The sequence below is a fragment of the Patella vulgata genome, chromosome 7, assembly GCF_932274485.2.
Source record: "Patella vulgata chromosome 7, xgPatVulg1.2, whole genome shotgun sequence".
NCBI lineage: Eukaryota > Metazoa > Mollusca > Gastropoda > Patellidae > Patella > Patella vulgata.
This window is the reverse complement of record NC_065885.2, coordinates 55,635,626-55,658,378: the sequence shown is the minus strand read 5'-3', so window position 1 is coordinate 55,658,378 and position 22,753 is coordinate 55,635,626. Positions and strand designations below refer to the sequence as shown.

The 22,753-nt window shown below is 34.2% G+C and overlaps 2 protein-coding genes and 1 long non-coding RNA gene across 3 annotated transcripts in view; 2 read left to right on the top strand and 1 right to left on the bottom strand.

The window, feature by feature from the left end:
* LOC126826789 (GRB10-interacting GYF protein 2) overlaps positions 1-7,398 on the top strand; it is a 35,821-nt gene extending 28,423 nt beyond the window's left edge. The window contains exon 29 of the mRNA XM_050555866.1: positions 189-7,398. Within this exon, the coding sequence (XP_050411823.1) occupies positions 189-383 (195 nt within the window). The 3' untranslated portion in view covers positions 384-7,398. The remainder of the gene's footprint in view (positions 1-188) is intronic.
* A 7,121-nt stretch (positions 7,399-14,519) lies between these two features.
* Positions 14,520-22,753, top strand: part of LOC126826804 (tyrosine-protein phosphatase non-receptor type 11) — a 39,389-nt gene continuing 31,155 nt past the window's right edge. Inside the window, exon 1 of the mRNA XM_050555892.2 lies at positions 14,520-14,663. Within this exon, the coding sequence (XP_050411849.1) occupies positions 14,650-14,663 (14 nt within the window). The 5' untranslated portion in view covers positions 14,520-14,649. The remainder of the gene's footprint in view (positions 14,664-22,753) is intronic.
* Positions 16,241-17,459, bottom strand: LOC126826853 (uncharacterized). Its single transcript, XR_007682423.2, has 3 exons — positions 17,374-17,459; positions 16,837-16,929; positions 16,241-16,693 (listed from the first exon to the last, which is right to left on the bottom strand). It is a non-coding gene; the product is annotated as an uncharacterized LOC126826853 (long non-coding RNA).

Below are 22,753 nucleotides of genomic sequence, written 5' to 3'. Positions count from 1 at the left end.
TTTGTGAAGTCTGTTACTATTTTGTCCTAAATAGTATAATCATATAGATATAGACGAGTGTCTTATTCTTCGAGACATCTAAACATTCACATAAATTAATTTGAAGGAGGTTAAGTGCCATCACAATAACCGCATGGCCAATTTTTTGGGGGTACTGATTTGAAACTAATTATTAATTGTAATTAAAGGACAGTATCTGGGGTCCAGCTCCAGCTCTAACACCCAAAGAAAGAAAACCAGTCAGAGCAGCCGAACCCGATACTCAAAAGAGCAAAGGCAAGAAAAAGAAGAAGATGCAGAAATTGGACGGTAGTGTTCTGGGATTCACTGTTCATGCCGCTCCCGATCGGGTCAACGCTGGCGAGATTGAAAACCTTCAGTGAACATTTTTAACTAGTTATATTTTAATGGCACATGGTTTAACATATTTACAGAGATTAAACAGGAGAAAAGATTAAGGATTTTAAAACGGCATATAAAGGTGCTAATTGGTTTCTGTTACTTTTGTTTTTTTAATATAGAAGGTACAGAGTTGCCAGGATTTTAAACTGTGAAGATGGGAGAAAAAAAAAAACCTACAAAAGTTCAGAAAAAATTCTTCTGATGTTGTTTTTCTCTCATTTATTGTTTGTGTTGTTAGATTAAGATAATTTGTCCAACTTGTTTAATTTTTCTCCTCACCGTTCTCTCTTCTTCTTTTTTTTTTTTCGTGTGTGATATAAACTGGATGATGCTCTAGCAGTCGGATAATCTCAAGACAAACAATTGGTGTTATTCCAAATATAAAAAGCATCTGTGATATTAAGGAATAACTGATTTGAAATGATCCTACTATTAAAAACTGTTATGAAAGATAGATTCTGGCTTCATCTATCTGTTTATTAATTTTATTTATTTATTTTTTTTTTAAAAAAAGATGACCAAGTTTTAAATCATGGTCATTGATATTTTAAAAGATCAGATTTAAAAAAGAAATTAGGAATAAGGAATTTCAAACATGTGTAATTATCAAAATAGCAATGCTCTCTAGCAATCATAAATTAAGAAATAAGAAATCTCAAAAGGTAATAAAACTGAGCTTTAACGATAAGTACTGGAGTATTAGAATATCTTGTTACACCCTAGACCAAATACTTCAAATAAAATTAAATTGATTACAAACATGTATATTAACTAGGAATTTCATACTTTGAATGTCACAATTTCTACAATCAATTTTCACCCATACATACATGAAAAGATTGAATCTTAAGACCACTATCAAGGAATCTTGATTATTTACCACATTTCTAAGTTTTAAATAAATGAAATTCTTTATCAGGGAAATAATTATGCTAATTTTATAATGAGAGAATCATAAAAAAAAATATTTTGGGCCAAGAAGTCAAATTATGCTATTAAATCTTATATCTCACTTCTCATTTGTTATCTGTGTTGACTAGCAGCAAAATTTGGAAAGTTTTAACTGTAACAAGCATGGGAATGAATCTAATGAACAATTGGGTAGTTTTTAATGTCACCAGAAGTTGAATGAATGTGTGGATATTGTATATTATGTTCATCTTACAGAGTATTTAAATTATTAGAAAGATATTTTCAATAGAACTTGCAAATTTATAGTCTTTAACATTTGTACTTTTATTCATTTTGAATAGTGCCTTATTTAACAGATGTTTATTTTAAAGAAAATATATGGGCTTTTATTTTCTCCTTCTGCATATTAAAGGGAATGGTTTTTGTTATTAGGATTGTAGGCTTTAAATCCCTTTTTATTGTTATTTAACCATCTACATATCCAATGTTCTTCTTGCACTTCTCTTGTCACCTCAAAAATTTGTGGGGTTTTAGTAAAACTGAAAGAAGTTCCTGTACATGAAAACTTGCTAAAATTTGAAAATGTCTTCAGATGCTTTTAATCAAATACTTAAATAGATATGATTTTACTACACAATACCCCTATTCAATAAATAGAACGGTTATTTGGGGGGTTGACTTTAATACTTTTGATAGTTAGTTATCCTATTAGTAATACTAATTGAACACATTAAAATAAACTCAACAGTTCTATGGATAACAATTACTGTATTCCTATTAAGACTACATTTGAACAATGATTCTCTTGTCGTTATCAATAATCATTGTTGAAATGTAGCCTTAATAGGAATACAGTTATTGTTATCCATAGAACTGTTGTGTTTATTTTGTGTTCAATTACTAAATGTCATTCGAACACTAATTGTATAACTTTCACCTATTAGTAAGGTAACGCTAAATTAATATCAGTAATAGTGACAACATCCCAGACCATAATACTGATAATTATAGTACAAGGCTATATATAATGATCGATATAGAAGAACGATTGTATTAAATATTTATATATGTTAGTGAATTCTATATAAAGACTGAGTGTATAGAGCCAAATATTCCCGCTAAAAATACAACCTGTATATAGTTATTATTCACATCTGTTATATGCATAATTTATTTCATGTTTTTTGGTTTTTGTATAAAATATCAAAAATGTAAGACAGGCCAGATATTTTCGTTCTCTTTGATTCCTTATTTGGTATACCTCTGGTCTGTGACTAACCATATCAGTAGAACCGTACAGCGGTTATTTTGTCTTGGATGTTCTGTTGTACAATCAGGGTTGGGAGGGTAGTCAAAAATTGTTTTTAAATGTCGGGGTGCAGAGGGAAGTAAAGTTTAATTTGAAATGACCTAAAAGTCATTACTACTATAATTATTTTGGCATGGTCATATTGAAATTTGTTCTGTCTGTAGTCTCCCTCAAGTAAACCAACATAATTAATTCTATGTAAAGTGTCATGGTCGTTCTTTACATATCAACATTATAAATGAGTTTCATTTGACTAACGGACAGTATGTATTATAATTGAAAGGCATTGTGTTGTCTGCCATGTCTGTTTTATGGAGAGTAGGATATTTAAAAAAGAAGGGAGTAATAATTACATTTTCTTGGCACATAATATTTATATATATATTATATAAGCTCAAATAATATAAAGCATTATCTTACAGTCTTATAAGTTTTTATATTATTACATGTATTAAAGTAATAATTTCACTATATCAACTATTTCTTTGAACCATTTAAATTTACATTGTTGTTATTGATTATCTACATTTTCATTAGGTAACATCTATAATAGATAGAAGTTCTGAGAAACCTGGTAGGAAGCACTTACATGAAACCCATGTGAAAGCTATTCTTGTGTACATGAGATAAGGTCTGTTCATCCATGAGTGTCATTGGCTCAGTAAACAAGCGTTCATTCAGATTAGAATATTCACCCATGTGAAAGCTATTCTTGTGTACATGAGTTAAGGTCTGTTCTTCCATGAGCATGAGTGTCATTGGCTCAGTAGACAAACGTTCATAATATTAGAATGGTCGCATGAACAATTGATCATTTTGACAGGGTCTTAATATTAGCGATTTCCTCTAGGGTTTCTCAATTTTAAATCATATAAGGGCTTGTATCAATTGACTGTATGAATTTGAACATTTCTCTAAGCTAGAGTTTTCCTCTTTTATATTTTACTCAAGTTGAAGTAGTCAGCTTAATTAAGAGACACGACTACCTTAAGCTTAAGGAAATAATTAAACGTTGAGGTGACGATTCTTTGTTTCAATCAAATTCGAAATTTAAGATACTTCCTCAACATTATAGTAGTCCTTTGAATGCTTAAGCTATCTTTTCATTGAATGGGAGTTCTTGTTCTAGATTTATGCCTTCATCTAATGAAGTGACATTATCCTATTTTAGTTTATGTGAATTATTCCCAGGGTTAGAGAGTAATGCTTCTATCATGACATCAAAAAATATTCAACTGTATTATTATATTTAAAATTTTATATTTAATTTAAGGTATGTTTTAAGGAGGGAGGGGAACTTTTAACAAAAATATTGGACTTGAAATGCAAATGATTAATCGATCATGTTCAGTAATAATAGAGGTATCTTTAGTTTTATATCAATCTATCTAGAAATACATCCCTGTGATATTTTAATTAGATTATAGACACAACAGTTTGGATGAGATTAAAGTTGTTTAGCTTCGAAACGTAGCAAGGGTTGCATCATGGATTTTTTACAAGGAGTAGAGTCTTCAGGTTTACCACCTGATTTTGTCCGGGTTCTCCGGATCCATGTACCACAAGATGATGTATTTCTAGGTAGGTTGTTGAATATGCCTGTCTGAGAATTGTGTATATATATTATTATTTGATGATATTTTTTTGAAACTGTTTTGTGTATGAAAGAAGATTTTATTTGTATGTTTTATGTATGGAAGAGAAGTTTGTGTGAAAGAAGTGAAATGATGTATGGATGTTTTGTGAGAGTTATCATAGTCATACACATTTATTTTATACTTCATTCGAGTAATAGACATATTTTTGAACACATGCAATATGACTTGCACAATATTTGAATTATTTTCCATGTCGATGAAAGAAAAATTCACTGGGTAACAAACTATGTTGTGCATACGAAGAGTATCCATCCGAATGTGCTATCTATTATTAGCTATAATAAACTCTAGTTAACTTATTTTCCATTAACAAGCTTTTATCAAGACCCCATTTTGATTCACAGTGGCATTCTCTGACATTGCATGACATCAATGGCTTTAACTCTATTGCCAAACCAGGCCAAATACCATATAATGCCTTCTTTGATAGGCATTTAGTACAATTTTATGGATATACAATTTCTGCGTTTAATACTAAGCTTCATAAAGACGAGAGTATCCTCATCGAAACGTCGCAGTATTAATCTCAGTAATTGTGTATCCAGAATTTATTCTTAAATTTTTGCCAACATTAACTATTTAATTTTTAGAGGAATATTAAAGGCCACTGCTACAAACTATTACTGGTATCTAGCATAGTTATTCCAAAATTAATCCACAAACATCAAAATAACCTGTTTCTGACCCAAGTACCATTGGTCCTTTATACCAAAAAGCAATAGTAATTATTATATAACAATAGGTGGCACTATTGTAATTTGATCTAACATCAGATGTCTGGAAGTGAATCAATTAACTCTGTGACTCGATCAGCTAACCTGCCTTTCCCCTAATGTTGACTTTCAAATCAACCCAATACTATTCATTACAATCCATAAAAAAAATCAAAATGATAAAAGTTGGTATCGGGTGTAATTTATTATGAAGTGTTGAAATTCTACCATCAACTTGAACAGGAAGTATTTATTAGAAATTTGCAGTCGTTGTCCATCTGACGACTTTCATGTATTACACATCTGATCAGGATATTATTAACAACAGATTCATGGAGAATCTGCAATTGAGCAGAGATTTATGGGGATAATACGTCTTTCTATTCACGTTCCCAATGCTTTACACCATAATTAACTATCAAATTAATCAGTTTTACATTTCATTTGTTGATTTCAGAGAAATTAGATCTTAATTAACGATAGATTTGATTTAATTCCTGGTTTATTGGCCTTTGGGTTCATCTATCAGGAAGTACATTTACACTACACAGCAGTATGATTATAATATACTTATTTCTTATCTAAACATCATATAAAAAAAGAATTCCCTGAGTTCATCTTACATAAGCCTTAATATAGAATTGTAATCTTGCACTACTGACCTACTAAAACTATAATATATAGGACACAGATTTATTCTGACACATATAACCTATTGTTAGTTTTTTCTCATGATTCAAGTGATCAGAATGTTCACAACAAATGTGTTTAGGTGATAAATGAAAATAAAATATGGATGTATTCTTTCTATCTTGTGAGACAGAACGCATTAAATTTGTGACAATTACTGCTTTAATAAATGAGACAATAACTGAAAAACAAGAAATATAGGCTACCCAAGGCTGAGACAGATACTTCCATCCTACTGCTTTCACTACTAATTGTAATTGTCCCTATCACTCTACATCTATTTAAAATAATTATATGGGTATGATTTAAGACTTCACTACCCATGGGTCTTATCTTTCATTCCAACCGTGTGGGATTTCTCCAGATTCTCCAGTTTCCTCCCACAGTTAAACCCCTACACTCAAGCAAATTATTGAAATTAAATTGAACCTTATGTTAGTCCCGAAATTGCCTAGTTTGTGTCAAGTTGATGTTAAACCCCCATTTCTCTCTCCTTATCTTTCACCTTGTAATTTCAACTCTATAAATATGTATGGTTGTTAGTCATCATAAAGGCCAGGGCCTACTAAAGGTTAGAGGTCAGTGTGTTATTGACACCACAACAGCCCATACCCACTAAGCATGATATTGTTATTTTTAATTCCTTGTTATTGTCATGCTAAGCCCAACAATCCACTTAGCAACCAAGGTAAGGAAACATCACTTATGTTGGACAATTTGGCTATTTTTTCTTTACAAATCATGTGTTAAAGTAATTACCTAAAAAATACAACTGCACAAATTCTGTAGTTCTGGAAATAGAACTGTTTCTAATTGCGTTGTGATGAATCTCTGTGTTTCCATGCAGTCGCGTCTTGATGCTCATTGGACTTGGATACACATAACCTGCATCAGTGTCAAAAACTAAATGGTTTCTATTTGTAGGGCGATGAAGTTATATCATATTGACAATAATTGACATTAAAAATTGTCAAGTAGTCAAGTGGGTGTAACATGTTAGTCAACAGAACATTTTATTATGTGTAGCATGAATTTTCAGTGACAGGCTTCAGGGATAATAAATCTGTTTAGGAGTGCAAGAATTAATATTGTAACATGGATGGGAAATCTTTCTTTGTTCTTTTTGTTGAATAAGCAGATGTTTTCCCTCTTGTAGATTGGGTGGAGCTTAACCATGCAATAACTAGATGTTCAATGTTATTTCACACTTTTGCTGGTTTACACTAGTTTTAGTAGAAATCATATAGAGAAGTGGGGTGGGTTTTCTGTGCAATAACAATAAGCATGTTGAGCAGTTGTCAATGTTACAAGTCATTTATAGCACGCTTCATTTGTTAACATGGTTAACCCCTCGGCCTTCGGCCTCTGGTTAAATATAACTTGGAGAATGTTTGTTTAGGCCTGTGTGTATGCTCTATAAGGAACAACCATTATCTCGAATAAATATCTATTTTTTCCTCACAAATAATCCTTGGTGCATGTCATCATATTATGATTGATCAGTTAAAATCATTGTGTTTAATATGTATAAAATATAATGGTATGCTATGTAGAGTGCGTGAAAGTGTGGGTATGACTGTGTCTTTAATCTTGTATGAGTTAAATGTGTTATTTGTGTGTATGACTGTCTTTAACCGTGTATGAATTAAAGGTGTTATTTGTTTGTGTCATCATAATTTAATGATGCCATGCAATAAAATACCATGTCAAAATATCCCTTTTGTTGTTACTATTTTAGTGCCAGGTCATCGCGGGGATAACCAAGGTCATTATAATGTATCATTTAGTTACTTCCCTTTGCTCAACTAGGCATCCTGGCAAGTCACCTAGGCCTACTGTGAAAAAGGGACCACAGGCTATTAACAATGTTGGCTTGGCCTACTGTCATATCAATCAACCTGAGCGATTTAAAACAGGAAATATTATGCTAGTCTCAAAATGGCAAGTTAATATGTCAGACACCCTAACCCAGGGTTCCCGCTGTCCTTGAAAATCCTTGAATATCCTTAAATTTAAAATTTCATTTTCAAGGTCTTGAATATCCTTGAATTTCGCGGAAATAGGAAAATATCCTTGAATTTCAGTTGAGATCCTTAATTTTGTTTCAAATGTCTTCAATTCCTTTTAAATATGAGATTATAACGATAGTTGGTAATGTTTTGGTTATTTTTAAGATGAAAAATTGTAACTTTAGGCTAAAAAAATGTCCTTGAAAATCCTTAAATTTGACGTATATATCTCCTTGAAAAAATGTTTGACGAAGCCGCGGGAACCCTGTAACCCCATTTTCCTTGGAATCTTAATGCAGAGCAGTTTTAGAATCAATCCATTTTCAAATGGGGTCTTGGGAGCTTATACTTATACCCAGTAGGTCATGGGGAGAACCCTGGTGGGAGTTAGGTGGTGAAACTCGTACAAATGTATGTTTTTGGGGGCAATTTTTATGCTGAAGATGCTTAAAATTGGATCCATATTGGTAATGCAGTCATGAGAATATCTGTTAATATGGTATAATCACATGGAGCCATGTCCTGGTAAAAAGCCATTAGCGCTTCTAAAGTTATAATTCATCCTTTCCTTCTTACGTTTTGAATTTGAAATAAAATGGGGTTTACCATCCCACTCTTCTATAGCAACTTTACTGTTCTAATGAAGACGAGCATATGCCACGCAGAGTGCTATGAGAAAATTTTTGCCCCAACAGCAGCCATTTCAACTGTCAAGGGTTCTTTTGTGTACACAGTACATAGGGCCTGTTTTGTTTTTTTCACCACCTAAACGACTATACCTTGTTCCTTGCCAGGCTCTCCATCCTGCACCCCTGACCAAGAGATACCATCCCCGAAAATCCTGACGAACTTTTGCAGCCAACACTGTACTTACTTAGCCCCCATGGCTCCCCTGTATGTTTTGAAAGAATAACATGGCATTTTCATAATACCTATTTAACCTTTTGTCATAGAGGGCATACTGCTGCTTTTCCCCTGTGATAAAAGATAATAGGGAAGGCAGGTGCTTCTAGCACCCCTGTAAATGTCTCTTCATATAAATCTAGTAGTTATTCTCCATAGAAATGAAATGAAATGGTAAACGTCCTACTGTTCTGCTCAGAACTGGACTAATGAAGACGGGCATACGCCATATAGTGTGCTATGAGAGAAATTTTGCCCGGACAGTGGCACTACGGCCTACTCTTATATTAAATTCCAATTGTCAAGGGATCTTTTACGTGCACGCCAATGTGTACATAGGTCCTTGTCAGGCTCTCCGTCCTGCATCACTGACAAGGGGGAACCCCGCCTCTATAAAGAGAAGTCCTCTATATGTGTTGTGAATATGTGATTCTATAACTTGCAATTCATATTCATATAATTATAAACATATATCAAATAGGTCACCTCCCTAGAATAGAACAGTAAGTAGTCTATATTGGAGATATATTGGCATATGATCTTTTCTTTATTGAGTACAATATTCTTCCTGGTTTGACATGATCATTAAAGCGAAGAAACAAAATTATTGAATAACTACAAATACTGGACTAAAAAAGAAGAATCCATATGTCGTCTATTAGGTAATTTCTCAAAGATTGCATTTAAAAAAGTTTCAAATTTTCCATATATTCTGTACTTTTTTTACCATACTTAACTAAAGTAAAAGAATGTTAGGTTAATAAATGCAAACAATCATTTCATTTTTCTTGATCTTCCAAACATGCAAGAAATGAAATTGTTATTTGCACAAGTGAAAAATAAATGATTTATATGTTCAAAAAAAAGAAAGACTGGTTTGGCATAACATATAATTCTTTAAAAGAAATCCCAACAAGATATCTGACATGTAAATATAAAACAAAACCAGGAAGTTTATTTAGATTTAACTTATCTGGTAGTGTGCAAGACCATATAAAGGTTTAACTCATATACTCTTTTTATTAGTTTGCAATCAGGATTTTTAATTTACGATTGTTGGGAGAATAGTGCACCATTATATTGAGCTCTTGATACTGTTTATATGAAAGAACTGGTGAGGGGAAAATGGCTTTACATCATGTCTATTCTCAATTAAGGTAAAATATTTTTTTTTTTATAAACTGGTGGATTAATAAAGCATGGATCTTAAAACATCATAAGGTCCATGATTAAAGATACATTTATGTAAGATTTAGATAAAGAGCTGGCCGTTCTTGCTATGGTACATGTCAGGGACGGATCCAGGATTTTCAGAAAGGGAGGGGGGGGGGGCTGCGTCCCCCACTTGGGAGTGCGAAGCCTGGCGCTCGGTGGGCGGACTTACGGGCAATTAACCAAGTCACCAACCGGCTCGTTTCGGAGTAAATTACGATTTCCAACCTAAACTGACTGTTAATTCTTTTAGCAAAATGGGTGATCATTGATGCCGCGTTCTCTAAAAAAAATGGCACCGCGCCAGAGACCATGCCATCAAACAAAAGAAATCAACAATTGACGGAGATTGGTTCATTTCAGCGTCCATGTCACCACATCCAAAATTCACTCAGTCAAATCCCTCAGTGGATTCACGAACAGCATACGTCTCGGATATTTCCGAGCATATTTGTCGATGATTTTGTCATAATCGAGATGAATATCGTGGACAAAAAGCAGTACCAATGCGTCAAACACTCGCACTTGTAGCTGAATAAGTGAGAACAATCCTGAGAAAAATTGTCGCGATATTTTCGTGCAACAGATTTCAGAAGCTGGAGATGCATTGTAGGCATAAAAGGGCGCATAATGACACGACAGGACACAGGGACCGCCGACTTACGACGGGGATCACTACCATTTTTAAGTATTTTTGTTCTCCTTTCCCGCGAGAAAAAATGGGGGCATGCGCCGAGTTTGCACCCGCCCCGCCCCCCCCCCCCCCGGCAAGCGTGCCTGCATCTGCATGTAGTTCAATTATAGATAATAAACCAGCGAAAAAAAAGGGGGCGGGGGCATGCGCATGGTTTGCCCCCACTCCCCCCCCCCCCCCCTGAAGCGTGCCTGCATCAGCATGTAGTTCAATTATAGATAATAAACCAGCGGTTGCCATATAAGATACGCCCTCATTTTGCAAGTTATGGATAAAGAACAAGCTAAAAAAAAATGTGACTTTTTGTACAATGTGTGGAGATAATCCAGGAAGTTATGGTCTTAAAGGAAGGTCCAATTTTTTACAAATTTCGAACTCGATCATCATCAGGGTGTAATGATGATATAATTATATGATTTTTAAAATTGGATAAAAATTGTGACCTCTAGAGAGTCCACAAGCTAAAATCGCATTTTTTTCGTACAATCAGGGACCATAATCCATGAAGTTACAGTCTGATATGCGCAAATATCGAAAGGAACATATGTTTATTTTATATCCCAAAGATCTTGCTTCCTTCATAAAGGTCTCAATTTTTATCCGATTTTAAAAAACGTTTAAATATATCACTACAATGAAGTTTGAGTTTGAATTTTGGGAAAATGGAAACATAACTGCCAAATAAAATGGCCGCTCTTTGTATGCAAATAGTGTAAAAGAATGTGATACGAAGGTCACAATTGTTGTCCGATTTTGATGAAACTTAAAATATATCTTTATATCCCAAAGATCTCTTATACTTTTCAAATTTTCCATATATTCTGTACTTTTTTTACCATACTTAACTAAAGTAAAAGAATGTTAGGTTAATAAATGCAAACAATCATTTCATTCTTCGTGATCTTCCAAATATGCAAGAAATGAAATTGTTATTTGCACAAGTGAAAAATAAATGATGTATATGCTCAAAAAAAAGAAAGACTGGTTTGGCATAACATATAATTCTTTAAAAAAAATTCCTAACAAGATATCTGACATGTAAATACAAAAAAAAATCCAGGAAGTTTATTTATATTTCACTTCCCTGGTAGTGTGCTAGACCATGTAAAGGTTTAAATCATATACTCTTTTTATTAGCTTGCAATCTCCCATTTACGATTGTTGGGAGAATAGTGCACCATTATATTGAGCTCTTGATACTGTTTATATGAAAGAACTGGTGAGGAGAAAATGGCTTTACGTAATATTTATTCTCGATTAAGGTAAAATATTTTTTTTTTGATAAATTGGTGGATTAATAAAGCATGGATCTTATAATGTCATAAGGTCCATGATTAAAGATACATTTATGTAAGATTTAGATAAGGAGCTGGCCATTCTTGCTATGGTGGGCGGACTGACGGGCATCAACCAAGTCACCGACCGGCTCGTTTCGGAGTAAATTACGATTTCCAACCTAAACTGACTGTTAATTCGTTGGGCAACATGAGTTTCAGTACCTACCTACCAGCTGAGGGGTGATCATTGATGCCGCATTCCCTAAAAAAATGGAACCGCGCCAGAGATCATGCCATCAAACGAAAGAAATCAACAATTGACGGAGATTGGTTCATTTCAGCGTCCATGTCACCACATCCAAAATTCACTCAGTCAAATCCCTCAGTGAGTGGATTCACGAACAGCATACGTCTCGGATATTTCCGAGCATATTTGTCGATGATTTTGTCATAATCGAGATGAATATCTTTGTGCACAAAAAGCAGTACCAATGCGTTAAACCGTTCCTCCCCTATGGTGGAACGATATGAAGACTTAACAAACCACAAAGCCGAGTTCGTGCGCTCAACACTCGCACTAACGCACTTGTAGATGAATAAGTGAGTACAATCCTGGGCCCTTTTTCACGAAAACTTAAACTAAGATACAATCGAAATTTTAAGAAATACTGCAATTCAATTGGCTGACCAATATGCAAATTGGATATATGCAAATTGATTTTACTGGTCAGCCAATCGAATTGCAGTATTTCATAAAATTTTGATTGTATCTTAGTTTAAGTTTTCGTGAATAAGGGCCCAGAGTATTGTCGCGATATTTTTGTACAACAGATTTCAGAAGCTGAAGATGCTTTACAGGCATAAAAGGGCGCATAATGACACGACAGGACACAGGGACCGCCGACTTACGAAGGGGATCACTACCATTTTTAAGTATTTTTGTTCTCCTTTCCCGCGAGAATATATGGGGCAAAAAATTGTTCGCCACCAAAGGGGGCGGGGGCATGCACTGGGTTCGCACCCCCCCCCCAAACCACCCCCCGTGCCTGCATGTAGTTCAATTATAGATAATAAACCAGCGGTTGCCATATAAGATACGCCCACATTTTGCAAGATATGGATTAAGAACAAGCTAAAAAAAAATGTGACTTTTTGTACAATGTGTGGCCATAATCCAGGAAGTTATGGTCTTAAATGCGCGAATATCAAAAGGAACTGAGATCTTTGGGATATAAAGATATATTTTAAGTTTCATCACAATAGGACAACAATTGTGACCTTTAGCGGGTCCACAACTTTCGTATCACATACTTTTACACTACATGTATTTGCATACAAAGAGCGGCCATTTTATTTGGCAGTTATGTTTCCATTTTCCCAAAATTCAAACTCAAACTTCATTGTAGTGATAGCCTATATTTAAACGTTTTTTAAAATCGGATAAAAATCGGATCTTAGGGATATAAAATAAACACGTTCCTTTCGATATTTGCGCATATCGAACTGTAACTTCCTGGATTATAGTCCCTGATTGTACGAAAAAATTGCGATTTTAGCTTGTGGACTCTCTAGAGGTCACAATTTTTATCCAATTTTTAAAATCATTTAATTATATCATCATTACACCCTGATGATGATTGAGTTCAAAATTTGTAAAAATTGGACCGGTACTGCAAAAAAATGGCTGCCCCTTGAACGCAAATAGTTCAAAAGTATGAAACTTAAAATATATGTTTATATCCCAAAGATCTTGGTTCCTGTCAATATTCGCACACATCAGGCCATCACTTCGTGGATTATGGCCCTTGATTGTACGCAAAAATCACCTTTTTAGCTTCTGGACCACCCTCTAGAGGTCACAATTTTTATCTGATTCTAAAAAAAGTTTGTCACTGTTGCACCGTAATAAAGGTTGAATTTCGAATTTTGGAAAAATCAAAAACACACTGCCTGACAAAATGGACACTCCTTTTACGCAAATATTGTACGAAGACGTCACAATTTTTGTCGATTTTGAAGAAACTTAAAGTATATGTTTGTATCCCAAAGATCTCAGTTCCTTACTGGTTTATGTACTCCATCTATCCTTGCATCTTGTATCGCAGCCACTTGTTTAAGTTGCAGTGGTTTGGGGGTCTTTAAATTCATGCGGATGAACCCTCTTCCAATCTAGAGTCGTGCTTGTTCCAATGGTTATTTATACATCCACATTTAAATGCACAGTTGTCTAAAGAACAAGCTGGCTAATCTTTTAAGTGAATGCTACCCAAATTGGTGAAGCCTTATTGTGTTGTTTTTTTTTAAGAGAATGTTGCAACAAAAACAAGAAGATTTATACCAAGTTTATGGGGCCAGTTTCTTGTTGAAATATCTATTTAATTTTTATTTTTTCTATATCATCCATGATCCTGATAATCGGGGCCTGTATCCATTTCCACGCACCTTAATTGAGCCCCTCTACTCATCGGTCATGAGCCCCATGGACCTTTTTGAATTTCTTTGCATAGTAGCCTTACGAGATAAATCAGTGTCACTCAGTGTGTTAATATTTTTATGTCTTAGTTGCCGGGGTCATAACTAGTTTCATGCTAAACCAATGGCAATGTAGATATGTAATCAATAGATCCATTTCATACTTTGTAAATAAAAACTGTCGTTTATTATAAAAGAATAATCACGATTTTAAAATTTATTATGCCTGGCGGAAGTTCTAGTAATATACCACGTTCCAAAACGAGGCTCTAAATTACTTCCGCCTAGCAGACTGTAGAAGTCTTGTTATTTTGTTTTTGTTGAATTTTCAAATTAGATTAGAAACTCAGTCAGGACATATTTTATGGTGACAATTTATACAAGCTAATAACCAGAGAATGACGTCTCGCAAGTAAGTAGACACCTAATGGTGTCAAATATTACAGGTACGGTGGAATAAAATGTCAACAAATATTCTACGGAGTGCCGATTATTCAGAAATCAGACTCCTCAGGTCAGGTCAAGTAATAGTGGGGTCATGTTATGTAGGCTATAAGATTTTACGTTAATTGCGAGCAAGTTTATTATTAGATCTTAAAATGTGATCAACTGAACTTGCGATCACAATGGTTTTTATTCTTAGATTGTATAATAATAAGTTATCTTATTATAATATTAATATACTGGTAGGCCTACACACGGTAGCATGGCCAAGTGTGAAGTGAAGGGACGGGTTGTACTTGTACTGTAGGCAACCAATGCTGCTAGTAGCACTGGTACAAACCGGGCCACAGTGATAGCCCTATTCAGCTATTGTGTTTGCAAAGTTTGGTTCATCCTAATCCTATCTGGAATTTAGTTCCGCAGATATTTTCTTTTTTCTTAGTTGATCCAACTTCAATAAACAAATTATATAATATAACTTACACTGTAGGCCTATATAAGCTAGAATTAGCGTTGCCAAAGGGTTTTTAAATACACAAAATGTCTCTAATATGATTATTGCACTGCAAGCGTCAACTATTTAGATTCAATAATCTGAAAGAATTTTGAAAAAATATTGAAAATTAAAAAAGTTATGGCATTTTGAAGACCGCGAATTGGAGGCACCAAAATACGGCTTTTTTTTAAAAACGTAAAAAACATGACCGAAGCTAATATCTCAGACACTATAATAGGTAGATCCACGAAACTTGCAGAATTTGAAGTTCAAGATGTACTGGATTGAATCAAATTATCGGGAGACTCTTCGGTTATATAGTGTGTGTGCTACAGACTCTCAAACTTACGACCGAGACAATTTTCGTTCAAGGTCACAGCAAAAAAATGACGTGATAGTTAATAACAAACCATGTAGAAGTCCCAGGGCTTTGAAATATTTACCCAACCCGTTTTTTGATGTGATAGATACACAAATAATGTTTTCACATTGTTATCGTGTTTTTTTATTAGGCATCAGCTACTTGAATTGCATTTTTTGACTATACCATGTCAAGGTCATACAGAAAGTGTAAGGTCACGGGTCAACTGTAGGTCTAGAGAGAGAGAGAGAATTGGGGTTTAACGTCCACTCGACACAAACTAGGTCATTTCGGGACTAACATAGGGTTTAATTTTATTTCAATAATTCGCTTGCGCGTAGGGGTCTTTAGCAGTGGGAGGAAACCGGAGGACCCGGAGAAAACCCACGAGGTTGGACAGGCGACCCTACTCCTTGTCACGTACAACCGGGGATTCGAAACCACGCCAGTCGACTCAATGACAGACTTTCTGATACAGCACGCGCACGCTAACCATTCAGCCATCCAACCCCCCTGTAGGTCTAGAGGCTATTAAAATATTCACAGTCTTTTCCTGGATACATACACATGCAAAACACACAGACAAAAATAGTTGTTTCAGGAATGGAAAATCACAAGTATTATGATCGATAAAAATATCTTTATTTCAATTAACAAAATCAATAAAACTTAAAATCAACAAAAATAAATAAATAACAGAATTTTTCTGGGTGAAAACTTATGACCTAAATCTAAAAATAACAGAAAACAAAACTGTGTATCATGATCAACATCAATCATATGAAAACTACCAACTACAAAACCAAAAATATAAAACTTAAAAAAATTAACAATATATGATATAATCACAGGGATTACACATGACAAAATAATTTCTTTTTTGGCATGACTGGACGTCATCAAAGTCATATGCAAATACAAAAAGTTACATGTATAAGTAATCGAATGTTATGACATTATTAAAGAAAGAATCACCCCTTCTCTATAAATAACAAATATCTCTGGTTATAAAATTTTAAAAAAAAAGATGTACAACAATGAGTAAAAAATTGCATACAGTGATAAAAAATATCAATGCTGTATTCTCAGAACTAAAGCGTGGAGTGAAAAGTGGCATGAATCTTGGAGCTTGCGTCTGTGCCTGGAAAATAAAATTGATTTGGAACAGAGCAATATAATCCCTGGCCTCTTCCAATTATGTTTTTTAAAGTTATAATAAAAGAGTGCTGCATCAAATAAACATAGTATAATAATTGTCCTAAAGTACAGATTGAAATGCCTTACTTGAGATTCACTTTCTCCAATTTCTTTTTCACTCTCCTCAGAATCTGTTATGAATAATGGTTGTGAATACTCTTCTTCCATAGTAAATATAAGCTTTAAAATAAATGAGATACACATTTTCATTTTGCCTATGCCAAGTCAGTCTTATTTCAATATTTGGGGATATATTTTTCTCAAAAGTCCATTTTTTTTTACAAGTAATGTTATTAAATTTGCAAAAACATCTAAATAGTTCACACTTAAGTTTGCAAAAGTTAGGTTAAAAAAAAATAAATCATTCATTGTGGTCTGATCCCATACACGCACCTACCAAGAGTTGTCTTTCCCTGATTCTTCCCCGGTTCTACTTTCCGTCTTATTGCCAATTCCTACGGGGGATTTTGGCAAAACAAAAGCTCAAACTATACAAAATATATACCAGGCTATCCAAAAATGTCGATATCTCGAGCGGAATGCTCTTTTTTTCAAAGTTTCTATTACGGTACATTTAAAAATTAAAAACAAGAAAAATAAGCGAAAATTCGATCAAAATCTTACCTGCTATGGCAGTCCGCTAACTTCAGCTCACCAGGTTCCGGAAAAGTGCCACGTGACCACGTTTTGACTTCCTGAATATTCATGAGCCCCCGTAGTAGAAACGGTACATTTTTCGGTCAGGTTTTTTAGCACACCAATAATAGGACAGCCAGCGCCTCTAGCGGCGTTTGGCATCGCTACTAGAATTACAGACAAGAGATCTGTTAAAAATGGTTAGGCCTATACAGTGTATTATACATGTAGATACCGAATTGGTGTACTGGTAGCCTATTCTAAGTTATTATACATCGCCAGCCCACTATGCGCACTGTCAGTTGAATGAAGTAACTAAATTGAGTTTGAGTGGATAGTTGATTCAATGTGTGAATGGATTGCACGATGCTGTGAATACATTGATCACACTGCTCTAATTCTCTGATATAATTTTTATTTGTCAATTTCATGCAGTGCTCTTGAATAAAATGGTAAAACCATTCACCCAATGAAAGGATAACACTTCACCCAGAGTGAATTACATGTATGTTGTCAGTAGACAAGCCTACCACACTACTGCAAATTGCGTATTGTTAAGATATGTTTACTCTTTCATATAAACCATCATGGGAACCACAGTGGCTCAGTGAGTAAGACTTTGGGTCGCTAAATGCGAGGTTCCTTGTTCAATTCCTGTGTGGATCGAGAAAGTTCATCAGGATTTTCCGACATGGTTCCCTCATGTCAGTGGTGCAGGACAGAGAGCCTGGCAAGGGACATCATATAGTCGTTTGGATTGGACAAAAACCCTGAGAGCCTGTGTACACATTTGATATATAAGTGTAGGCTTTAGCGCCACTGTCCAGGCAAAATTTCCCTCATACATGTAGCAGCATAGCACACTGTATGGCATATGCCCGTCTTCATTAGACCAGAAGGAGCAGAACAGTACTTATGATTTTAAACCCCATTTCTTTCATTTATAAACCATCAACAAAATAATTAGTGTACGGCAGTGCAGTTTGCTACTCCTCATATATGGTTAAAAATGACAGAAAATACTAAAACCTCTATTTAACTTACCAACTGTAGGCCTATAATAAGAATAGAGCAATCAAGTTGGATTTCATTCTTTGAGCTGTGCTTTGCAGTACATGTACATGTATATTGTAATATAACTAGGTCTATTAAGATACATTGTACGTATTAATTACAATATATTGTGAAATTCATTTTCTGAAGAAAAATCTTATTTGAGAACAATTTTGCATATTTTTAAGGACCCTCTATATAAGATTTTGGACTTAAAAAGACTATCCCGATTTGAACCGAGTCTCAAAAATAAAAGTCCGAGTACGTATGAAATTTAAGCGCCAAAATATAGAAGAATAGTGTATTTAGCCTGTCTCAAAATTTCAGCTCAAAATATTCAGTGGTTTGGAAGTGAACGTCACAACAGCTTATCCGGACACGTAACCATTTTAAGATTTCGGGTCAATTTTTTCATTGGGTTTTATAATCGATTCCTGTTCCTTCAGAGGTGAATTTCACCTATACATTATTTTTATAAAATAAAAGCTTAGTTTTATCCAGACACCGCATAATATATCTTGGGACACCGGTCTCCATTTTCAGATTAAGACTGACAGGTTTAAGTTGTTTGAAAAGGTATCACATACATTGTATATTGAATCTGTTGCTCGGCCCTAAGGTAAAAGATTTTAAAGGATTTTAACACAAAAAAGCAGTTTGATTCTCCAAAATATTATTGGGATTGGCCCTTTTAAATCTTGAATGGTGTCATCAAATATGAACTTTCAATAAAGTAACAAATCTGTATACATATCATTTTATTACGCCATCAGTGAAAACATGCGATTATTTGTATGAATTTTAAGGAATTAATCAAATAAAGAGTTTCCATACAATTATTAAAGATGCATGTGTATTAGTAAGAGCTAAATCAGCCTATTGCATGTCTTTATTTTGTCTTCAAATGTTATAAATTATTATTTAGGCATTTATGACAAGCCCATAATCAATCCTCTAGACTATCGGAAGCAGGGATATAAATTTCGCTCAGAATAAAGTACAGTAATTTGAATGAAATTTTCAATATATTCATTGTTAATTATCTGTTTTTGAACTATTGTAGCGAGAATGACCAGCTCTCTTTACAAATCTTACATAATGCATCTTTAAATCAATTTAAATAATAAAACAATGTATTTGAAAACTGAGTGAAAATGTTGTCATTTCTGTATTGCAGAAAATGTGTATAGTAAATTTTGTTATTAAATCTTGGAAGCCACGGTGGCTCAGTGAGTAAGGCATTGGGTTGCTAAACTGGAGGTCCCATGTTCGATCCCGGTGTAACGGTGTTAGCCAGGGAGAGTTCATTGTGATTTTGCGGCAAAGGTTCCCACTTGTTAGTGGCATAGGACTGAGGGTCTGGCAAGGGACAACGTTTAACTGTTCGTATAGAACCAAAAAACTAGGTCCTATGATGTACACATTGGCATGTATTTTAAAGAATCCATGGGAGATGGAATTTGATATAAGATTAAGGCAGGCCGTAGTGCCGATGTCCGAACAAAATTTCCCTCATAACCATAGCACACTATATGATGTATGTCCGTCTTTATTACCCCAGTCGGAGCAGAACAGTTGGATGTAAAACAACATTTTATTTCAGTTACGTTAAACCCCATTTCATTTTAGTTATTTCAGTTATTAAATCTCCTTTGTACTTGTACACATATTGACATTTTAATATGGTACTACCATTGGTAATCACTGAACTACAATATCTTACAACTTTCAATACATCAGTAAAAAATGGCATACATGTAGCTGTATGGAATTTAGTTGTGGGACATAAACAACAAACTTGTTGTAGTGAGTCATCTGTATGTACCATTTAAAATGTTTGTTTACAGTTATTTTAAAACGGTATTCTACGTGACAGCTATTCTATTCAGTATCCAGAATAGTTTTGTTTATTAGCCTATTATATAATCTTGAACCAGAATTTTAAATGGCATGTCATTCTAATTTGAGTATTATATAAGGTTGGTCAGTGAATATAATACATCTAGCTTCAATTGTTACCGAGACACATTCTATTTTAATCATAATGACAGCTGAATTAACCAAGTTGATAGTATGACAGTAATTGATGGTTTTGCTGATTGAGGGTCCTTGAAAGAGTGTGCATTGCATCATTGAGGCTATCATTGAGTCAAGTGGCGCGGTTTCAATTCCCCACATGTATGTGACAAGGAGTACGGTCACCTGTCCAACCCCCATGTGCAAGCGAATTAAAAGAATAATATTGAACCATATGTTAGTCCCAAAATGACTTAGCTTGTGTTGAGTGGACGTTAAATCCTCTCTCTCTCTCTCTCCCTCTCTCTCTCTCTCTCTCTCTCTCTCATTATTTGTGAGATTTTAAATACCATGCAAACTACAATATTGTGAGAGGTGAATCTATAAAAAGAATATTAGTCCAATATTATATTGGTTCATTTCCCTTCTTTTTGTACAATTCTAATTGAATCCAAACCAGGAAAGTCAACTGTCCATAACCTTGTTTTGTTTTCTGAATTAAATGTTGAATAATGAATTTGGGTATATTTTATTGTGGATTGATACATTTATGTGATGATTTCCTAGTATTGCTGTCAGAGTTACGGTCCTTGAGGACATTGCAAAAATCTTGTGGACACGCTTAGAGGTTAAACTTACATGTATCATCTGATTTACTTGAAATTTATTCTCTGTGCAACACAAAATTTCAAATGAACTGAAAAACATTAAAATAATATGCATGTTATGAATCTGTTAAATAGAAACTTTGCTTGCTGTCAGAGGTAATCTTGTGAATAATGTCACGTCATAATAAAGCCTAAATTTGGTATAAAAAAAAATATCTGACTCACTGCTTTGGAAAAATAGAATTTTAAGACCCATTTTGATATGTCACTTTAAACTTTAATTATATCCAAACACAAGCATTTATGTTATGTATGAACTTCCTGGTCCTAGAATAAATAATAATATATACAGACAGTGTGTGAAATATTACTGTATAACATAATATATGTATAGAAACAAAGTTATTTTGAATATGTCAAGTTCTTACAATATATCGGTACATGTATGTCTACAGTAGCTAGTATGTTGTGTCTGAACATCAAGGATTATGGCTGCTGATTGTACGAAAAATCACATTTTTAGATAGTGGACACTCTAAAGGTCCGCAACTTCCTGGATTATGGCCCCTGAATTTACGAAAAGTCGCATTTTTAGATTGCTGTCCTCCTAGAGGTCACAATTTGTTTCTGATTTTAAAAAATGTTAAACATATCGCTGTTTTACCTTAATGCTGATTGAGTTCGCATTTCGTGAAAATCAGTCCGAAACTGCCCAACAAAATGGCCGCTCCTCATACGCAACTAGTATAAAGGTATGGTACACGTATATTATGGATGTGGACGCTCTTGAGGTTACAATTTTGATCTGATTTTGATGAAACTTTAAATTTATGTTTATAAATATCACAAAGAACTCGGATCCTTTCAGTATTTTGCATACAACTGTATAGCGGTCTGTAACTTCCTGGATTATGGCCCCCAATTGTACAGAAAAATCACAATTTTAGCTTGTGGACTCCCTAGAGGTCACAGTTTTTATTCATTTAAAAAAAGTTTAAATATATTACCGTTACAATGATGGTTGAGTTCGAATTTCATGAAAATCTGACCGAAACTGACCAACAAAAAGGACGCAAATAGTGTAAAAGTATTTAATACCAAGGTTTTGGACCCTCTAGAAGTCACAATTTTTATCCGATTTTAATGAAAATAGAAATGTATGCTTATAACCCAAAGATCTCTGTCCCTGTCGATATCCGCGCATATCGAACCATAACTTCCTGGATTATGGCCTCTGATCTCTTGCAAATTGTGGGCGTATCTTGCATGGCAATCGCTTGTTTATAAAATATTTAAATTATTACAGTCTACAGTAACTTAAGTTTCTTTTTTATTTCTAAGTCGGCAACATGTACATATTTAGAAGCATGTGTTTGGTTTGATGTTCATTAAGCCAATGTATGCTAGAAGTAATTGATGAACTTTTACAATATAAATATATATGACTTCACAATATTTAGAGATTTCTCAGTACTATAGTAACATATTGGGTTGGGGTATGCAACAGGTTGGGGTGTCCCAAAATGATGCATGACAAGTCACATGATTGGATGGTCACAAAGATTATTATACATTGTACTTCCGTTATGTAATATACACCTTAGATCTTTGTAACCGACTTACAGATAAAAAGTAGTGTGATTCATGTCTGGGTGTGTAATGTTTGTCACCAAGCCTTGTTATAAATTATG